The sequence below is a fragment of the Macaca nemestrina genome, chromosome 2 (assembly GCF_043159975.1).
Source record: "Macaca nemestrina isolate mMacNem1 chromosome 2, mMacNem.hap1, whole genome shotgun sequence".
In the NCBI taxonomy this organism is placed as follows: domain Eukaryota; kingdom Metazoa; phylum Chordata; class Mammalia; order Primates; family Cercopithecidae; genus Macaca; species Macaca nemestrina.
Window position 1 is genome coordinate 48,771,171 of NC_092126.1, and position 22,899 is coordinate 48,794,069.

General features: G+C 35.8%; 1 protein-coding gene across 9 annotated transcripts in view; it reads right to left on the bottom strand.

The window, feature by feature from the left end:
* Positions 1-16,778: 16,778 nt before the first annotated feature.
* Positions 16,779-22,899, bottom strand: part of LOC105470017 (phospholipid scramblase 4) — a 66,722-nt gene continuing 60,601 nt past the window's right edge. For 7 of the 9 annotated variants that reach the window (XM_071091079.1, XM_071091077.1, XM_071091078.1 and 4 more), the window contains 3 exons: positions 21,103-21,264; positions 19,533-19,691; positions 17,055-18,868 (listed from right to left, as the gene is read on the bottom strand). In XM_071091079.1, coding sequence (XP_070947180.1) covers positions 18,824-18,868; positions 19,533-19,691; positions 21,103-21,264 — 366 coding nt within the window. In that variant the 3' untranslated portion in view covers positions 17,055-18,823. Of the gene's footprint in view, positions 18,869-19,532; positions 19,692-21,102; positions 21,265-22,899 lie in introns of all 9 variants that reach the window. The other 2 variants (XM_011721714.3, XM_071091076.1) reach the window with 2 other exon arrangements.

A 22,899-nucleotide genomic window follows, 5' to 3' on the forward strand; every position in this document is an offset into this window, starting at 1 on the left:
TTAAATAACAACAAAAAACCGTTATGTTTTTCCATGAGACGTTCAGGAATGCAAGAATTCATTTTTGATCATTTGCCAGCGTAGGGCTATCTGATCCTCGGAAGGTTTCTCTGTTAATTGAATGGCTTGTACAGCTACCTACCTCTTTCCTCAACATCCAACCCACAGCGTCAATCTTAAAGTAATTGTTATCGTTTACTTTATAGAAAAAGCAGAAGCCATCAGTATAAAGGTTTTGCACTAAATTCCCCTCCTACTTCTGTTGCTCCAACCATAGATGGACTTGCATTTATTGTCATCACTGACTCTCCCAGGAAAGTCTCTCCAATTTTGCTCCGGATCCACTCACTTGGAACTTCCTCACACACGGCACCTTATCAATGGCCCTCTCTCCTATACACTCACCTCTCTCTCTTTATACTTAAAAGCACTTAAATACAATGCAGACTCTATTATAAAAGAGTCTATTATAAAAACTCTATTATAAAAGCAAAAGGCTCATATTTTTGGCGCTACATATTCATTTACCAAATTTCTAGGCCAGAGATTCTCAAACATTAGGTCTCAGAAATACCTTCCCTCCCTAAAAATTATTAAAGGCCCCAAAGACCTTTTATTTGTAAGGGTTATATTCATTGATTTTTACTGTATTCAAAGTTATTGTATTCAAAGTACTGTATTCAAAGTTAAAACACATATTTAAATAATATTTATACATTTTAAAATGACAATGTTAACTAGATAACATCAATAACATATCAAAGATAACTATATTTTATAACAAAACGTTGAGTTAAAAGAATGGCAAATTTCTTTAGTATTTGGGTTAAGAGGACACAGCTACACTCATATCTTCTGCATTTAATTCCTCATGGGGTTTTTGAAGTAAATGAAGAAATCTAGCCTTACACAAATATGTGGCAAAAAAAAAAAAAAAAAAAAGAAGAAGATAAGCTTATCTTAACAGCCTTTTCAGATAAGTGTGGATAGTCTTCTTTGAAGACATACCAAAATTTGAAAAGTGGCAGTTTCTGAAAGGTTGGTTGTGATGTGAAATCTGTGTTTGGTATTGTTATGTTAAATTAAAATCAATTCGTGCATCTTGCACTTTGAATGGCTCTTTTACCCATGTATGATTTTGTAACTTTGTGCATCAAATGTTTCCAATATATTGGCTCACTTAGTTATACAGAGCTTCCAAATATACATTGGAAAATTCCCTCACATACTCATGAGATAATGAAAGTGAAAAAAGGCAAATAACACTTAAATATTAGTATAAAAATAATTTTGATTATTTCTAGACTATAGGGCCTAGTGATTAAGAGAGCAGGATCTGGTCTCAGACTAATATGTACAACTATAAGCTCTGCCCACTTTAAGAAAGATACATGCCTCTATTTATCATGGGTATAATAAAATACCTATATCATTAGAACTGTTGTTATGTTGAAATGACATAACACACGTAACATAATGGCACACAGTAAATGACCAAGAATGACAGTTTTGTTTTGTTTTGTTTTTTAACATTTCCTTTTAGTTCTGATTTTCTCCTGTGCTTTCAATTTATATTCATGTTCTCTCTACCTTTACTTTGTCCTTTCTTCTGGGATCTGACATTCAGGGTATATGTGTCCTTAGATCCTGACTGAAGAAAACATTCAGGTTATAATCTTCAGCTAAATCCAAATTGGACCAGGAGACAAATTCATTCATGCTTGTTAAGAAGTGAGACAATTTCTAGAACGTGGGAAGCAAAGCAAATTGAGTCCTTTAATCTCAGGATCCAGAAGTTTCACAGGTGAAGGATATGACTTATTAAGGGAAGGATACGACTTATTAAGAGAAATCTCTAACTATGTATAGGGGCTCCTTGAGCATATCTGTGATAGGAAGCAGAGTTTCTCCTTCAGGCTGCTTGAGTTAATGGAACATTTGTGAAGGGCATGATGTTAGCCTGGGAGAATAGTTGATTTAGCTCCTGGGCCATAGAAAGAAAATAGCTGACTTCAGTCCTTTGTAGGAAGTCTGACTCAAGTTGGATTCAAATTTCCTGTTCTTGTTACAACTGCTGTGTAACAAATCACCCCAAAATCTGGCAGTGCCACTTACAACCACCATTTTATTAAGCTCACAGATTCTGGCCTCAGAAATGCAGAAAATGCACAGGAAAAACAGCTTCACCCTGCTTCTCCTTGTCTGTGGTGTCAGCCAGGAAGATTCAAAGGCTGAGAGAAAACTGAAAAAGCTGGAATCATCTGAAGGCTCATTCACCCACTGTCGGGCTCAGTGCCTACGCATAATCTCTCCAGGGAGCCTGAGCTAATTCACAGCAGACAGCTTCAACGTAGTCAGACTTTATATGGTGGCTTAGAGTTCCAAGAGTGAGTGTTCCAGAAACAAGCTTGAAACTGCACTGCCCTTCATGTCCCAGCTTCATAAGCCACACAGTGTCATTCCCACCACACTCACCTGGTTCAAACATTCACAATCACAAGACTACCCATATTAAAGGGGAGGGGACAAAGACCCCATCTCTCGCTAGGAGTTGTGTCAAATAATTTTTGGCCATGTTTTAAAACTACCTGAGTGCCAGACAAGGAAACTATTAATTACAGTTTAATGTAAAGAACAATTTAATCCTGTGAGCGTGGACCCAGGGACGGGAAACAAACAGAAGCAACAAAACATTTCTGAGCCCAGGGAGTCAGAGGTTAACTTGGATACTTCAGGACTTGGCTGGCTTGGGCTGGAAAAGCATCAGAGTTTCTTTGGTAGTAGAGCTGGATATGAAGAGACTGAATGCAGAAGCTTGGCAAGAAAAATTGGAGAACAGAGAATAAAGAAAACAAAATAACTCATAATCCAACTCCCCAGAAGTAACCAGTCTTTACATTCTGATGTGTTTTAGTGTTGTGTCTGCATATATGTATATTTGTGATTTATGTTGTGTGTATGTGTACGTAAGCAAGAAAGAATATGCATGTGAAGCAACATTGCAATCATACCATATAATCAATTTGATGTCCCATCTTTCAACTCAAGAATTGGCTTACTTCTCATTGACATACCACCCTGAACAGATTTACATTTCAGTTCTGTTCACTTCTGCTAAATCAGCTAAGTTAGTCTTGATAGACTTCCTGTGTGCCTAAGTTTCTCTGTCCATTGCCAACAACTTGCCAATGAGTTTTTGTTGTTATTGTTGTTTAAGTATTTACCAATTTGAAAAAGACTTTCCAACCAAGAAAGGAACAGTCATTAATTACTCTCATCCATAAACCTAAGGGCCAAAGCCTCTAATACATTAAACAACAAAGTTTCTGCCCTATAAAGCAGACTCTGCCATCTTGCACCAATGCACCATTCCTGGTACAGAAGCAACAGCAACAGCAATGATTACAAACAAATAAACAAAAAACAAACTGCTACTACAACCATTGCTTATTGTTTCCAGAAATATTGAGAAGGCCCCAGATTACATATTTGGCCACCTAAGGTCTTAGGCTGGTTTTCTCCTTGTAACAAATGCCTAAAACAACATAATTGACTCCCATCTCCTCAACTGGTACCCTCATTTACCAGCAACCAGTTGTTATGAGACAGAAAAGTGACCAATTAACAGCTCCTAAGCTTCCTGTGCTGACTTCTGAGACACACTTGCTTCATTCCTAACCTTCTAACCACTTGCTCCATTCCTAATACTTGCTCGTTTCCTAACACTTGCTCCATTCCTAACCTCCTAAACCCTTCTGAAAGCATGAACTGCAGGACAATTTGGTTAGGAGAAAAATTATTCCTAGATTTTTATCAGAGGACAAAACTTTAGCCAGGTGTTAAACGTCTGCTAAAAGGCTTAGAAGAGCATAAGAAGAGTAGTCAAGCTGAATATAGAACGTGTTGCATTTTTAAACAAAAATGGCTTTTTTTTTCTTTTGGCCAATGAATATTTCCAAATAACTAATGTCTGTTTTAAAGTAACTATCATGACTGGGAACACAACAATTCTAATGATGCTATTCTTATCCACACCCTTTTAAATGTGTCATTTGAAGTTATCTTTATAGAGACCATCATATTATTTTGCTTATACTCAATGGCATTTTTTCAACATTTATTTAGTCCCTACTTCTTGTTAGTTACTGTTATAGGCAGTGAGGATATAGGTAAACATAACACACAATATCTCTGCCTTTTCAGAATGCATAAACAAGCAAACAAATTATATTTCTTTTTATCCATAAGTTATTGGGGTACAGGTGGTATTTGGTTACATGAGTAAGGTCTTTATTGGTGATTTGTGAGATTTTGGTGCACCCATCACCAGAGCAGTGTACAGCGTACCATATTTGTGGTCTTTTATCCCTCGTCCCCCTCCCACTCTTCCCCCACCAAGTCCCTAAAGTCCATTGTATCATTCTTATGCCTTTGTGTCCTTATAGCTTAGCTCCCACATATCAGTGAGAATATATGATATTTGGCTTTCCATTCCTGAGTTACATCACTTAGAATAGTATCTCCAATCTTATCCAGGTCACCGTGAATGCTGTTAATTCATTCCTTTTTATGACTGTGTAGTATTCCATAGTATATACGTGCCATGGTTTCTTTATCCACTCATTGACTGATGGGTATTTGGGTTGGTGTCACAAGTTTGCAATTGTGAATTGTCCTGCTATCAACATGCATGTGCAAGTATCTTTTCTGAATAATGACTTATTTTCCTCTGGGTAGATTCCCAGTAGTGGGATTGCTGGATCAAACAAATCAGTAAGAAAGAAACAAACAATCCCATCGAAAAGTGGGTTAAGGACATGAATAGACAATTCTCAAAAGAAGATATACAAATGGCCAACAAACATATGAAAAATTGCTCAACATCACTAATGATCAGGGAAATGCAAATCAAAACCACAATGTGATACCACCTTACTCTTGCAAGAATGGCCATAATCAAAAAATAAAAAAACAGGAGATATTGGCGTGGAGACGGCCAACAGGGAACACATCACTGCTGGTGGGAATGTAAACTGGTACAGCCACTGTGGAAAACAGTTTGGCGATTCCTTAAAGAACTAAAAGTATAACAAATTATATTTCTGATGGTGTTACGTGCTAAGAAGAAAGAGAGAATGACGTGAGGGACTGGAGATGGATCTGGGCATGCTTTTCTGAGGTGGTGACATGAAGAAAAGGAGTAAGCTACCTTAAGACATAAGAATGATCTAGGACCCTTCTGGGAAACAAAGCTTTGTGAGTAAGTGGAAAGCCACTGGTGGCTTTCAGAGGGGAGTAATTTAATTTGGTAAAGATAGGTTTAACATAAGTGAGTGAATATGGTGAGTGTTTCAACTGAAGCATAGAGTTTATGACACGAATTCAGTTTTGTAGTTTGCAGGATAGGGAGTCATTTCTAAAAGATGATTTCCAAAACTGTATTAACAAAAGAAACCTTAGGAAATTATGCTCACTGGGCTCGCGCCGCAACTAAGTCCTGACGAAGAATAAATATTTTGTTAACACACACACACACACACACACACACACACACACACACACACACACACACGAGGGCGGTTAGGTTTGCAAATAATTTAGTGTGTTTAAAAACCAAACAAATGAGTTATCTGTAGCTAGGTAACTTGGCTACTCACATTGCTTTTCTTTTCTTTCTTGGAGGGTTAAATATGATGTTTGATTTTTAAAAAAATTCTTCATGAAAACTTTAATGACATATAGAGTGTAGAGTCTGTCTAAATGATCACATTCAAACATAGAGGGGCCCAAGGTAAAGGCAGTCACCTGAACTCTAAAAACAGAAATGGGTCATGGTTCACTAGGGGAACTCTCGCTAACATGGACATACGGAAATATGGAATCCATATACTTTTTTTGTTTTACCATTTTGTTTACTTTACCACTCAGACTTTGAGTATCTTCCCGTAAGTTTGTCTGTGACTCAGTTTTAGTTTGAGATGACTTAATGCTTCCATCTAATCAAGGGAAGGGAACATGATTATTTAACATATCCATGATCCCCGGTTAGGATGCCAGGAGCCTCTAAGAGGGCTAATCTTGTGGCTTGGCATTTTTCATCTTTTCTTTTTACTTAAAAAAAAAATCATTGCTTACATGTGGCCTGCTATCCAAACATTTCTTTTATTCCTTGAGAATATTTCTGGGTCCATTTGCCTTGATAGCTCATAAAAGACTATCCAAGAGCCTAAGTTACCTTGTATAGAACAAAACTAGAGCAGTTCCTACACTTCTTTGCTTTTACTTAGTAAAAATGCTAATGTTTCCAAGGGCCAGCCTTATCCACATATATTATCCCATTTTAGTTCTCACAATCACACTATTATCAAAACAATTCAGGCATTATGACTTTAATTTACAGATGCAAAAGTGGAAGAGCCCAGAGCTTCATGTCCCACCTAAGGTTACTTAGTAAGGCTGGCTGCTGGACTCAAGCCAACATCTGGGCCCCACAAAATTTAATACACTCTAATACATCACAATGTTTCTGTAGAACACATCCAAAACTTAACATATATATTCTTTCCTACCCCCAAAATGAGTATTAGACACTTATAATTTAAGTGTTTGTTGTGCTCTTATTGTATATTTGTTATCTATCATCAAAGTTTGTGTGGTTGATGGAGAATTCCAGAAAATGAAATGTAATAGTTGGCAGAGATAATAGTCCTTCCTTCTCTCTCTAGACTATTATGGAAAGAGACTCTCTGGTTTATATTTGAAAATGGCACTGAAAACATCAGTCAGGAGATAAATTTACTTGAATTTCACTGTCCTCTTAAGCTTACATTTCCACATCAATAAAAGTGGTATGATACATGGAAAAGGGGTCCCAATAGTTCTGCAAACACACCAGCTAGCCTATATGTGCATTTTCTTGATTTGCAACTTTTTTGTGTGGTTCAGGAAAAAAATTATTAGCAAAAACTGTAATAGGTTGAATTGATCAAAAGGAAGAAGGTGTGAGGGTAGGGATGGAAGTAATAGGAGTAGAGTTTGGGAGTTGCCTACTTACTGAGTTGAGTGAGGGCATACAGCAAAGAAACTAAGCCAGTTGTTATAAAGCTTAGCATTATTCAGGAAGGGAGATGAAGACTTCTAGGAGATATTACTGGGCATTAGCAAGGTGATTTCTCTTTGCTTTCTCCTCAATGTTCGGTCTCCTTAACACTCCTTTATATACAGAAAAAATTTACATTGCTTTTTAGTGATTTTTAGAGTACTGTTGTGTTTTGTTTGTAGGGTTGTCAGATTTGACAAATAAAAATGTTGAGAAATACAGGAAGTACCCACCCCAATTAAATTTGATTGCATTCAAGGACATTCAGATAAGCAATGAATAATTTTTCTGTGTGTCTTAAATATTGCATGTGACATTCTTTTATTAAAAATTGAGGTCTGTAATTCACATTTAATAGGACCTGTATTTCATCTAGCAACTTGGCTAAAAACACAGATAAAAGCAAGACAGTTTATTTTTTTGGCTTACATGCAAATTGAGGGAAAGTTTCCTGGAGGCTTTCAGGCAGTAACAGCTGTTGCCAAACTTGTCTCCACATTAGAAGCACCTGAAAAACTCCAGATGCCAGTGCAGTGGCTCTGGAATTCTGCCAGGGTGTGGGATTTTTCAAAGTATTCCAGGTGACTCATGTACAACAGTGAGGAGCTGGTGACTGATGTCCAGTGCTTCTTAATTTGCCCTACACGTAACAAACATCTAGGGAACTTTTAAGTATACCCATGTCCAGATCCCACCAAGAATAATTAAATCAATGTCTACAGGCAAGACCCCTGTATTGGTATTACTAAAAAGTTTTCAGGAAATTTTAATGTTTCTTCATTAGAGAGCCCTAAATTATAGCCTAAAAATGGCATCCCCCGGCCTTTCCAGGTATAGGATTTCTAGTTATATCTCAAAAGAAATTAATTTTTTTCTTATATTTTTGAAATTAATATTAATATTTTGAATTTAATATTTTTCTTACAAATTCAAGCAATGCAGAAAAATCTAAAATAAATATGAACTCCCCAAATCTACTTTCCAGAGGTAACTGCTATTAAAACCTTGATCTATTTTTAACTTTTTAATCATTTTTAATCATTTACCAAAATTTTTAATCATTTACCAAAATATGGAGAATTATACGCTTATACTCTGAAAAGAATGTGTCCTAGATAGAAAAATTGTAACAATCAATTAGGTTAAATGTGTCAACCCTTAGATATATTTTTAAAAACGAACATCTGACTTAGGGCTTACATATTTTATTTATTTATTTTTATTATCATTATACTTTATGTTCTAGGGTACATGTGCACAACGTGGTTTGTTACATATGTATACATGTGCCATATTGGTGTGCTGCACCCATTAACTTGTCATTTACATTAGGTATATCTCCTAATGCTATCCCTCCCCACTCCCCCCACCACACGACAGGCCTTGGTGTGTGATGTTCCCCATCCTGTGTCCAAGTGTTCTCATTGTTCAATTCCCACCTATGAGTGAGAACATGTGGTGTTAGGTTTTTGTCCTTGTGATAGTTTGCTGAGAATGATGGTTTCCAGCTTCATCCATGTCCCTACAAAAGACATGAACTCATCCTTTTTCATGGCTGCATAGTATTCCATGGTGTATATGTGCCACATTTTCTTAATCCAGTCTATCATTGATGGACATTTGGGTTGGTTCCAAGTCTTTGCTATTGTGAATAGTGCCACAATAAACACATGTGTGCAAGTGTCTTTATAGCAGCATGATTTATAATCCTTTGGGTATATACCCAGTAATGAGATGGCTGGGTCAAATGGTATTTCTAGTTCTAGATCCTTGAGGAATTGTCACACTGTCTTCCACAATGGTTGAACTAGTTTACAGTCCCACCAACAGTGTAAAAATGTTCCTATTTCTCCACATCCTCTCCAGCACCTGCTGTTTCCTGACTTTTTAATGATCGCCATTCTAACTGGTGTGAGACGGTATCTCATTGTGGTTTTGATTTGCATTTCTCTGATGGCCAGTGATGATGAGCATTTTTTTCATGTGTGTGTTGGCTGCATAAATGTCTACTTTTGAGAAGTCTCTGTTCATATCCTTTGCCCACTTTTTGATGGGGTTGTTTGATTTTTTGTTGTAAATTTGTTTAAGTTCTTTGTAGTTTCTGGATATTAGCCCTTTGTCAGATGGGCAGATTGCAAAAATTTTCTCCCATTCTGTAGGTTGCCTGCTCACTCTGATGGTAGTTTCTTTTGCTGTGCAGAACCTCTTTAGTTTAATTAGATCCCATTTGTCAAGTTTGGCTTTTGTTGCTGTTGCTTTTGGTGTTTTAGACATGAAGTCCTTGCCCATGCCTATGTCCTGAATGGTATTGCCTAGGTTTTCTTCTAGGGTTTTTATGGTTTTAGGTCTATCATTTAAGTCTCTAATCCATCTTGAATTAGTTTCTGTGTAAGGGGTAAGGAAGGGATCTAGTTTCAACTTTCTACATATGGCTAGCCAGTTTATCCAGCACCATTTATTAAATAGGGAATCCTGTTCCCATTTCTTGTTTTTGTCAGGTTTGTCAAAGATCAGATGGTTGTAGATGTGTGGTATTACTTTTGAGGCCTCTGTTCTCTTCCATTGGTCTGTATCTCTGTTTTGGTACCAGTACCATGCTCTTTTGGTTACTGTAGCCTTGTAGAATAGTTTGAAGTCAGGTAGTGTGATGCCTCCAGCTTTGTTCTTTTGGCTTAGGATTATCTTGGCAATGCGGGCTCTTTTTTGGTTCCGTTTGAACTTTAAAGTAGTTTTTATTTCCAATTCTGTGAAGAAAGTCATTGGTAGCTTGATGGGGATGGCATTGAATCTATAAATTAACTTGGGCAGTATGGCCATTTTCACAATATTGATTCTTCCTATCCATGAGCATGGAACGTTCTTCCATTTGTTTGTGTCCTCTTTTATTTCATTGAGCAGTGGTTTGTAGTTCTCCTTGAAGAGGTCCTTCACATCCCATGTAAGTTGGATTCCTAGGTATTTTATTCTCTTTGAAGCAATTGTGAATGTGAGTTCACTCATGATTTGGCTCTCTGTTTTTCTGTTATTGTTGTATAGGAATGCTTGTAATTTTTGCACATTGATTTTGTATCCTGAGACTTTGCTGCAGTTGCTTATCAGCTTAAGGAGATTTTGGCCTGAGATGATGGGGTTTTCTAAATATACAATCATGTCATCTGCAAACAGGGACAATTTGACTTCCTCTTTTCTTAATTGAATAGCCTTTATTTCTTTCTCCTGCCTGATTGCCCTGGCCAGAACTTCCAACACTATGTTGAATAGGAGTGGTGAGAGAGGGCATCCCTGTCTTGTAGGGCTTACATATTTTAAAAGCTTGTATGTTGGGAGATAAGTATTTTATCATTGAGTTTAGATGCAGATAAGAGGCCCCTCCAAAAAATTTTATTTAAACAATTTAATTCTTAACTAAAAACAGTCTAGGAATCATATGGCAGCTCTGTGGTGGCATTACTTTATCTAAGAAATCCTCAGCAATCCAAGTTGCTTCTAAGTTGTTCTACTATTCATGGTTTACATTCCCAAGATCAGCTCATGGTCCAGGAAAGGTTTTCTGCTGTTAGCCTTTACATTGACACTGGAGTCCACAAGAAGCAGGAAAGAATAAATAGAAGCAAAAGATATACGCCACTTAACTTTTAAAGAAGTTGCCACACTTCACTTTTAATGGGCCAGAACTTTGCCATGTTTCCACACCTAACTGAAAGGAAATACTGTGTTTATTCCAGGCTTCAATGTGAATCAATGAAATCAGAAGCTGTAACATTAGGGAAGACTTCAACAGACAAGCGCACATCTCCCACAATCATTCCTCACCCCTGACATTCCCATGGGAGATAGTGGCATTACAGAACACTCCTGACCGTTCTCTGCCCTCTGAAAGAAAAAACTGAGCATGAGTAGTTCAACTCCTTCTTTTTGCCTCTCTTTGGGGAGGCAGCCTATCTGAAGGGCACAAACAGTCCTACCTCCTCCAGGGGATAATATTACAGAGACAAGCCTCTACTAGGAACCCCTCTGCTTTTCCGTCTCTGCCTGAGACAGGGAGGGTAACTGATTCTATGTCATTCTGCAAACCTATTGTTGCTGGAATATATGGCATATCCTTAAAACAGCCTTATCAGGATAAAAATGATTTCTGTTTTCCTCTGATATCTATTTCTCAAGGGATTTCATTGACAAAGTAATCTCTCAAAATACCAGCAATATAAACATAGCATCCTTTTGAAAGTTAAGAGCTATCATTGAAGTCAATGACATAATCTCTCCCTGACTCCTATGTCCAGGCAGGCCCTCTGATTTTAACTCAAACAGGTGGCATGAATACTTTGTAAACAGAAATGCATAAAGCCATATAGAATTAAGAGAGATACACAAACACAATAAACAGAAAACAAAATAGAAATGTTATAAATATTAGAAAAAATAATAATATCTAAGTAATTAGAAGGAATAAAATAGACCCTGAGCATGGCCAGGAAAAATCTTCATAGCTGTCATCTGATTTACCAGACTTTTGAAAAAAATACCCCCACATCCCCAGCTATATTGTCCATTTGATGTCATCTGTCAGGCCACTAGGCAGGCTGAGTCATATCTGGGCAGATTGCATTTCATGTCCATTCGCCATATTTTCCTTTTCCTATTCAAATAATAGCTTGATTCTGTCTGTGCCCATCTGACATTCTCGTTTTAACTAATAATTACATCTCTTCAAAGCAGGAAAAGCTATCAATTAATAGTTTTTAACAAAAAATGTAAAAACACATATTTGAATAAAGAAATTGAACTCAGATGTGCATGGTGACTACGGAAGAAGATAAAGGTTTATCAGTGTATGAGTGGAGGAATAAATAAAAAATTATGTTATCTGGGACACACACATTTTAAATGTTTTGTTGCTGTTTTTATAACATAGTAATTTCGTTTCTCCTTTATAGTTAGAAAACCTCTGAAATTAAAATGATTCATGGAGGTAGACACCATGAGTATGTGCTTAAAAAAGATTTTGAACATTAGAATAATTTGAAACTGGGTTTTAATTTTTTCATGCTTAAAATCTCAATGTTATGAAAGATGTTGCTTTAAAATGTTTTAAATCTCTGCTAAATTTTTGCTCTGGCGGCACGGAAACTGGAATAAAAACGGCGATCTGTATTTTTAGTTCTGGTTTGATTGCTAGTTAATTCTCAATGTAATTTTAGACACGTAACCTGGGCCTCTCCCACTTCCTTCACTTGTGTATTAGAATGTAGAGCAGATGGTCCTTAATACTACTTCTGATTTTAAAATTCACTGATTCTATTCATTAAAATTTATAGATTGGTACTGATAAATTCTTGGATTAAAAAATGAGCATAGTTTAACAAAAAAATCCACGAGCTGGTGCTGCCCCCTATTGTAGCTTGTTTTATTCAGCTTTCTGATATGGAGCAAGGAGTAGCAAAACCAAATAAATATTTTGTCACTCTACTTGCTTCTCTCTAGCACTCTCTACTCGTTTATTTCTGTAAAATCAAGAGGTTTTAAAATGGTCTGATTTCTAACTATATTATCTTTTATCTGTCATAATGAAAAAAGTTAAAACTCATGTAAATTATGTTTAGTGATTGTTAGCTAAGGCAATTTGAGCATCATGTTTTCAAAACTGTTTAAGGAAAAGATTGCTCCTATAATTTCCTAAAATAAATTTGCCTAAGCCTGGGTCATAGAAGAGCTGACACAATTTTAAATAAATGTCTTTTACTTAACAGTAGTACTAGAAATATTAAACATTTTAAGAGAATCTGGAACTCAATAATATGATGATAGATAATTCTACTCGAAGAGAAGAATAAAGATTTAGCTGTAAGTTAGGTATAACAAATAGTAATAAGTTGCAAGTTTCCATATTACACGATTTTGTGTTAAAGAACTTTCCTCCGAATACTTCACTGTAAACATCATACGCAGTTTAAAAAAATAGGTCACTCACATTGCTAGCAATGTTGCAGACTAGATAATCTTAAAACCCTCTTTCCATAGAACACCTAAATTTGGGCTGAAATATAACCAAAGGGCATTTAGATGCAAAGTGTAGATTTGGGAGAGTACAAGATTTTAGCAGAAGTCAAAAATAAAGAATAATTGGAAATTTCTTACTATTAAGCTTAGTCTGACGTTTTCTTTGGCTTCTCAAATGGAAGGAGTCACCAATGTTTATTAGCAAGGGACTTTGATTTTATCCACCACCATGAGGCTGGAAGTGAGGTCTTGGGCTTAGGCAAGGGTTGGTATTAGAAGAGAGACCCCCAGTAAAGTGGAAAGTCTCAAAGGGACACACTCCAGTGTAAAAAGTGAAATGGAAAAATTGGTAAATAGAAATTAAGAGAAAACTTGATTGTTTTGACCTCTGCTACAGGTAGGGAAAAATTTGTTCCCTGAGAATTCATAAACCAGGATTTGTCCACATCATTTAGGGGTTCATATTTGAAATATATACATGACTTGGGAAACACCAAACGGAAGAAATAATACAAAAAATGGTCATCAGCTGGTAACACCACTGAGGCAACAGCAGGAGCAAAGGTAAGCCTCTCTGGAGAGAACTACCCTCAGACAAGGCTTCCGAGTCTCTTAGGTTTCCCGGGCACAGTCCTAAAGTTTAAAACACATGAAGTAGCATGCCACCTTTCTCCTCTATTTCTGTTTCCCTGTATTTCTGGGTTATCAGACAAGAAATAAAAGATTACAGAGATGAAAGAAAAACAGGGCATACAAATTTGGAGTGTAGCCTCTGGATATTTATACCAGTATTATGCTGTTTTGGTTACTACAGCTTTGTAATATAATTTGAAGTCAGGTAATGTAATGCCTCCAGCTTTATTCTTTTTGCTTCTCAGTGCTTTGGGCAGTCAAATAACAGTTTTGTGGATATACAGCTAGGTGAGTGGCTTTGTGCAAGATACCTAAATCTTCATTTTCTATTTTGTAAAATGGGAATCATTATAGTAATGCATCTCATAGGGTTATGAGAATTAAATGGGTTAATATATGGAAAGTCTTTAGAACTGGAACAGTGTCTGGCTTATAGGAAGCATTAAATAGAGCTGGCTGGTTTTATAGTCTTCGTCATTTTCACTAGTTATTATAGGTAGTTGCATCATCCCACCTATCTCATAATTAGGTTGTTTTTTTCTCCATATGTGCCCCAGATGCATATCCAACGTCTGGCCTAGAATTCAATCTTTGGGTAAAGATAGCAGTTATATATCCCCAAATTACATGATTTCACAACTGGCTTCTTCGCTGAGGAGCAGTACAAGTTAAGAACAGCAAGAAATGTAATGGGCAACTATTAAGCCAGCTAATGGCAGCACATGTTTTTAGAATTTGCAATTTATTTTTTGGTTTAGATATTATGTGCAAAGGCATCACCATCTCCCCAGCTCTAGCACCTTCCCCACCCTCGTTACACACACTAGTGAACATTCACCATGAACCTGCTCTGGGCAGCTGGGACACAGGATTAGGAAAATTGGCCTCATCAGATTTCTGGTTGGAACCTTGAGACTGGGCAGCTCTACAAATTCTTGCATTAACTAAGTTCCACCTCTAGGTGGAAGCAGCTCCTCTAGCTCTAGGAGCTTTCATGTGTCTCACCTTTTATCCAACCCTTTGGTTTTCCTTCATTACAACTACAGCAGGGACTCCTTATAGCACTTCTATCTTCTTGGTACTATCACCTGTTGATGAGGTTTGCGCTTCTTCTGAAAAATGAGATGGATGTTTACCTCATGATATAGTTGCGAGAATCCAGTAATACACATAAAAGAAAAACCACTGTATTTATTTTATGTAATAATTACTTAGCTTTGTGCTACAATTATTTATCTACTTGCCTTATCCTTGCTGAGGGATAGACTACACGTTCCTTTCTATCTTCTCAAACACCTAGCACCGTGTCATACACATATTTGAAATTTTCATTCATTCACCAATATTTATTGAGCATCTTAGATATACCAGACACTGTCCTGTACTCAACAGTTTACCATAATAATCAATCAATCCCTGCTTTGCTTGATGAAATTAGAAAAACTGACATTTTCAGTTACACCCACCATGCGTTCGGCTTGCAGATATAGCTGTAAAGTGCATCTTACTTACCTCCAGCAGGAACAGGAAGTTTCTCTGGGCATATGACACAAACAGCCTGCCTTAACTGTTTCATTAATTGGGACAAAAATATATTATGCAGCACTTGAGATGGTGCTAATGACATGGCCTTTATAGAGTGTGCCAACATTCCACTGAGCATGTGTTCATTGTTGTCCTCAAAAATGTGTGTTTTGTTTGTTTAAAAATCTGTCTTGGCTTGGCACGGTGGCTCACGCCTGTAATCTCAGCACTTTTGGAGGCCAAATCGGGCGGATCACCTGAAGTCAGGAGTTCGAGACCAGCCTGGCCAACATGGTGAAATCCCATCTGTACTAAAAATACAAAAATTAGCCAGGCGTGATGGTGGGCCCCTGTAATCCCAGCTACTAGGGAGGCTGAGGCAGGAGAATCGCTTGAACCCAGGAAGCAGAGGTTGCAGTGAACTGATCATACCATTGCACTCCAGCCTGGGGGACAAGAGCGAGACTTCGTCTAAAAAAAAAAAAAAGAAAAGTTTAAAGTCTATCTTGTCCACTAGCCCGTGAGCCCGAGAGTAGTAATTACATATTCTAACTTTTGTATTTCTCTCTGCCTTAAGAAATAGCTCAGTGTCTGAATTTAGTAAATGTTCAGTAAAGTATTGATGGAATGAAATAGTGGAAAGGATAACAAAAAGTTTTACTGACAACTATAGCAAATATTTCAAATATATATCAGCTTACTATATTTTTATTCATTTAGCAGACACTGAGTAAATACCTACCATGTGCTATTATTAACCATGCCAAATGTTATCACATAGCATATTATTCTGCCTTACGTTGACTACTTTGGAGTGTATCACTCTGCTTTTCTCTTTTTTGAGATTTACAATTTAAGAGCCCTAGAAGAAAATGGGAAATGCATTCTTTGAAGTTATGGAAAAAGATCCATTTTTAACATTAGCTATCACTAGCCAAACAGCTGAATTTGATATTAGTTTATTAAATCCAGACTTCTTATGGGTTTCCAAGCTTGCTTCTTTCAATATAAATTAAATCCAACCTTGAACATTGGGGGAAAAAAAGACTGAAAAGTAGCCAGCTGCTCCAACAGGAGCAATATACCATACTCTAGAATCACTCTGCTTATTCTATACCTGAATTTGATTTAATATCTAGTTGCTCACAAAAGTAGGCTATTAAATATGTCTTATAACCTGATCTTTGTATAATTTCTGGAAAATCTGGTCATTTAGTAAAAGTGTTTTAAAATGCATCCTTCACTGACGGTTACAAATTCTAGTAACTTTTCTTCATGATATACTGACATTGAAATCACACTTGAAATTTAAATGTATCTTAGGAGGATTAGAAATAAGCATTTACAAATAACTTGGTCATATAAGAAAGCTAGTTACTACTAAGCAACACTACAGAAATTACTTTAATAATATTACATTTATATTAGAAAACAAAGGCCTTGAATAAACCTAATAACAAAAATTACTTCAAATCCATGTGAAAAAAGTATGTGAAGATTCAAAGTCAAAAAATAAAACAGTGTTTGACTATGAAGCATTGTATATTTATTTAAAAGCCATAAACAATATGAAAAAGCATGAAAGCACAAATTCCAGAGTTTTTTTTTAATCAACCTGATCAATTTTACACAATATCATTAAGAAATATAGAAATTATGTGAATTGTATTAAAACTATGACATATGACAATATTTTATAAAGAAAGAAAATTTTAACTCTAAGAGACACAAATATAATTTTTTCAAAAAGAAATTTAAAATATCACATCTTATGCTAAATATATATAGATGTATTTATTATGATGCAGCAGGTTTTGGAATATAGGGATTCAGGCAAGTTAAAAATAAAAAGTTTATATGGTTAAACTTTGTGAATATTGTTTGCATGATTTCCTATTTAAATATCAGACATCATTATAGGAAATATATAGTCTACTTACGATTACAATGGCACTTTCAAATATAAGGCAATTAATATTTTAGAAAGCAGCAACTTTTACTTTTTTTTAAAAAAAAGCTAGTAGCAGCATGTAAAAATGAGCATTACAAGAAACTCAGCAAAACAAATTTACCCTGAAAAGATGAATATAATTAAAAAACCAAGCACCTTTCTTTCATTTCAAAAAGAACTGTAGGCTAAGACCCTCGTCTCAGAATAACCCCATCTAAGAACACTCAGGCTTTATTTAATAAGCAGCAGCAGCAGCAGAATATATCCCATTCTACATACTGACTGTGTTGAAAAAATGCAGTCCATATGCAGGTAGAAAACTAAAGTGCAACAGAAGCAAGTTAATTAAAGTGTACTCATACACTATGCTTTTAATTAGTTAACACAAAAATGTGTAATTGATAATTTATTATTGGTCCTACATATTATTTACGGCATGCTGTAGACCATAAAGAAATAGAATGTTTGCTGTGTTTTATTATTATTACTCTGTGTATATACATATTTATCTATCATGTCAATAAAAAGAAGTAAAGCAGTATTAAGCAGCAGTGGACTTTGTCACTTTCACTTTTTATAAAGTGCTACATAAAATGTCATATTTCCAAATTTAAAATTGTAACTCCAGTTCTTACCATGAGAACAGCATGGCGATCACCAAGTATCTTCTTGAAAAAAAAAAAAAAATGATCTCTTCTAGGTATCACATCAAATGAGATAAAAAGGTGTGCCAGGCAATCTTAGAGATTTGGGAACTTATTTTATATATAAGGCGTCTGTGACCAAGAGAGGTTATGAATTTACAAATGTATTATGTATAAATGTATTAAATGCAAGCTTCATATAATGACACCAAAGTCTCTAAGTTGCTCAGAGATCTTGATTGGCTGTGGCCCTGGCCAGCTCCTTTCCTGATAGTCTGATTCTGCCTTCATACATAGGCAGCTCCTGATCATCCTGCCAGTAAATGAGAAAACAGGTGTGGAATATATAAACCTTAACATTAATGAAATGTTTTATTTTGTAATAAAATCAAATTCCCCACTGAAACCTTCAAAAACTTTGCAGAATGAGGTTTTGATACATGTGTATAAGTAGTACCTTCTTAGTACAAGAAAACATCATTATTTCTGTCTGCCTGCCTTTTTGTTTTTAAAGATGAAGACTATCATTGAAACAAGTTTGTCTTCAGTAGGACATGTTGACGGAGAAGGAAGGTAGGAAAGGGTTAGGGACAGAGCCAGGTTGTTTTATCCCAACAAAGTTTGCTCTAAAAAGCCTTATTATTTCACTATCTATCAATATGAGAACTTTGGATTCATTTTCCCTTATCTCATGTTTATAGTGTTTTAAGCTTACTTTGTTTATGTTTACTGGGTTAATGAGTCACAGCTTTTTAGGATGAACTCCTATTCTACTAGAGAGACACTCAATTGCAACACACTTTTAGATTGTGTTCTTGAATGCACACTCTCAGCTGTCAAAGTTAACACCCAATAAAAACACTCTACAAAGCAAAGAAATACACTTGCAAATAACTGAGTATTAACTGTAAGCCCAATCCAACTTTTCCATTTTTCAAAATTAACCATAGTTGATGGCTTTGCTGTGTCTCTCTATCTTGAACGTTGTGGTGGAGATCTTTCAAAATACATGAAGTCCTGAAATTGGAAAAAGAATTATATGTAGAGATATAGACAATTAGGTATAATGCATGCAGTATTAGCCTTTGTAATTTATTAGGGATTCCCCCATTCCAGTTAAAATAAATCAATTTAGGGAAATATTTATGAAGAGGACCTACTCTGAAGAGCAGCAGTTACAGATTTGGAACTGTTAGTTTTCCATTTTAAGTGCCAATTAACTGAATCTCATCATTAAAAAACTTCATAATCTAAGGATTGGACAACCCCAAGGAGAACCCTGACAGGCAGAAAGGAAGGAGATACGAGACACCTTCTTTAGAGTTATTTCACTAAGACATCATAGGCTAGGCATTTTTAAGTAGTGAGAATGACAAATAACATGTAATGATGACAATTATACCCATTGGATACCTAGGGTTATCCAAGTACTCTCCTGGTCATTTTACTCATGATAGCTACTATTCATAACCCTGAAAATTGTAAATATTTTAATCTCCATTTCACAGAAGAGGAAACTGAGGCTTGCAAGTGTTAAACACTTTCTAAAACATGCAACTAATAAGTGGCACAGCGATAAGTTGGCTTGGTTTCAAGGCTTATTCTTTATACTACACTACACTGCTTCTTCTCCATCAGAAAGAACAATTCTCTCAGGATAACTCAAAAATAGAAGGCTTACAATGAGGAAGCAAGCTCCAAAAATCATGGCTTTCATCTTCACATCCAGATCTAGTGGGAAGTGAATGTCAAAATGGTCAGCATCTGCCATCGCTGACAACAAACCATTCCACTTCCGGATAATACTGCCGATGTTGGATACACCATCAAGGGATTTGACCTGGAATGACAAGAATGTGCCTTTATGATGACTGAAACGCATTGAAGCACAGGTTTTAATGTTCTGCATATCATTGTATTTATGTTGTCAGATAACATAGGAGATAACATAAATGTATTTATGTTATCAGATAACATAAATACAATGCAGAAAAAGACTATGTAATTATATAATTTGAAATGAGAAAATAATGGCCAAAAAGGGTTAAGTGCCTTGCAACTGGTTAATAACTGAGCTGGGGTATATCTTAAAAGTCTCAGACTGCTGCTCTTTCTTCATCTTCAAATGAGTTACTAAGAGACTTTTTAAGAAGAGGTATGATTTGAACTGATTATGAAATTATTCTCAATATAGCAAAGGGTAGGAACTGAGAGAGAATCACTTCCAATCTAGGGAAACCTATGAGCAAAAACCAGGAAAAAAGTACTGTGCACTTCACATCACTTAAGTTTTTGTGAGCCAAATATACCTTGTCTTCTTAATATATGGCCAGATACCAAAGAGCTTCAGTTTCTAAAAGGGGAAACCTGGCACTTGTCACAGGGAAAATATCCAAATACTAACTTCTAATGTCACTTGGTAACAGGAATGATCACACACACCCTGCCCTAGCAATTTGGCTTATCTACATTGCTCTTTTAATACATAAGCAATACTTAATGATATAGTGATAGAAAATAAGAACTAAGGAAAGTTTCTTGAGTGTCATAGGAAACATAGGAACAACCGGTTTTGAAGATGATGAGTTTTGCCTAATTGCAAGGCATTCAAAAAACATTCTTTAAGAAGCCTAGGAAATATTTCTAGGAATTTCCTTTGTCAGACTTGCAGGGTAATGAACCAACATTTTGTAGCCAGTGAGATAAAGGCAAAATAAAATAATTTTTCTTTTTATTGAAAAAATGTTATAACTATTGTAAGTTTTATCCATGTTGTTAGTGTTATCCGATTTCTTGAGGATGCTGACAGACCCGTATCCTGCAAATAAGTATTTCCACAGCCTTAGGAGTACTTGGTATGTTCTGTGACATGTTGGGCACCTGCATTACTTACAGCCTACATTCCCAGCCTAGAAATCTACGGGAAAAAATGTTTAATTACATATAGCCGAGAATAGAATAAATGAATTAGGTCAAGCTATTTACTCTCAGAATATTTAATGTTTTAAATGATTTCCTTTTATTTTTATCAAGCACTGAAGTCATAAAAAAAGCTCTCATTTTGGAAAACCTCAAACAATCCACTAACAATAATTTTAAAATCTTTTGATGTCAACTGGTTAATTAACTCTTTCCTCACACTATGTTACTCATTCACATTAAAAAAAAAAATTGTCTACAACCAGATCTTTCCACAGTCTGTTAATATGGGTAGGAAAAATATCAGAAACACTATTTTTACATAGTTTCACCTCAAAAACAGAATCTGAACCACAGCCATAAGTTGAGCATGGCCCACGAACTCTCATCACATTTTCTTTCTTCTCATTTTGGATACTGTACACGGCCCTGCACAGGTTCCAGTGTTCCGCAACAAAGCCAATGGTGATGCCAGGAGGACACTGCACCTCCAGCTGCAAATAAAACAGTGACAGAAGTTAGGATGCTACATGCACACACATACACATACACATACGCACATATACAACTTAGATGTGTCCTCACTCATTCAAAGACCAGGGAAATTATTGCTGGGAGTGACAGCCTTCCATTTTACCCAGGCCATTCTTCGGGTTGTATTTCAGCGAAAAGCTTTAATGGATGAGGTCATGTTTGCCTCTGGGACAAACAGCAGGCTTAATTATAGCTTGTTATATAATGGACAGTTGTCCAAGCTCAGTGTTTGGCAAGCTGCATAAACAGCCAATATTCATAACCCTGAAAAATATAAGTATTTTAATCTCCATTTTACAGAAGAGGAAACTGAGGCTTGCAAGTGTTAAACACTTTCTAAAACATGTAACTACTAAGTGGCACAGTGATAAGTTGGCTTGGTTTCAAAGCTTATTCTTTATACTACACTACACTGCTTCTCCATCAGAAAGAATAATTTTCTCAGGATAACTCAAAAATAAAAGGCTTACAATGAGGAAGCAATGGGCTTCTCCAAGTCAACCTCAGAACTTGGAGATGAGGGGACCCTACACACTTATGCTGCTTGCTGTGCTGTAAAAGGGTTCTCTGTCTCCTTCCTAGCAGTCTCATTTCTTCTGACTCAGTCTATGAAACAGTAACAAGCTGACTTTTTAGATTTGAAGGGTAAAATAAAATCTCAGACATGAAAATTATAACAGAAAACAAAAGACAAAAGAGGCATTTTGAAAATTACATATTGTGAAAACAACAAAATGTATGTATGCGTTTATAAAGCCATTTTTTAAGTTTTAAAATATTGTCCACTACCCTGTTTTTAGCTATTTATCTTCAATAATATTATTTTGTGAAGAATTAAGATCTTCCTGTTTAATAATAATAGATCATAAAGATTAAATTATTTGGTAAAACCCCAAAGTTAAAGTTTTACTGACTATTTCTCTGGTGTTACATGGACTTTCATAAGAATTTGGGGAAAGGATTACCCAGGACATGGAATAGGACTGCACAGATTCATAAATTGTTAAATTAAGGTACTATTGTTCATATGGATAAATTCATACCTATATACAAATATATAAATTTGAGACCATCATAGAACTATCTCATATAAGTTTAAACCTATGAGATAAAAATCAAAATGTACAAAAATAAATTCCTTAAAAATGCATACCATGGTATACTACTCAGCCATAAAAAGGAATGAGCTAGTAATAACAGCTTGTTTCAATCTCCAGGTAATTACTGTGGGTGAAAAAGATCAATCCTGGAAAGTTACATACTATATTATTCTGTTTAATTAACATTCTCGAAATGACAAGATTATAAATATAGAGAACAGATTAGTGGTTATTAAGGGTTAGGGACAAAGAGGAGGGAGGAAGGTGGATGTGGTGACAAAAGAAGATTTTAGTGACGATGGAACTGTTTGGTATTTGCATTGTGCTGATGGAAACAGGAATCTACACAAATGATAAAACTGCATAAACTAAATGTACACACACACACACACACACACACAAATTAATACAAGTAAAACTGGATAAATCTGAAGAAAAATCCTGGGTAAAGTTATGAGACAAAAGTGTCACAAATTGGACTAGGCTTGTAATTTT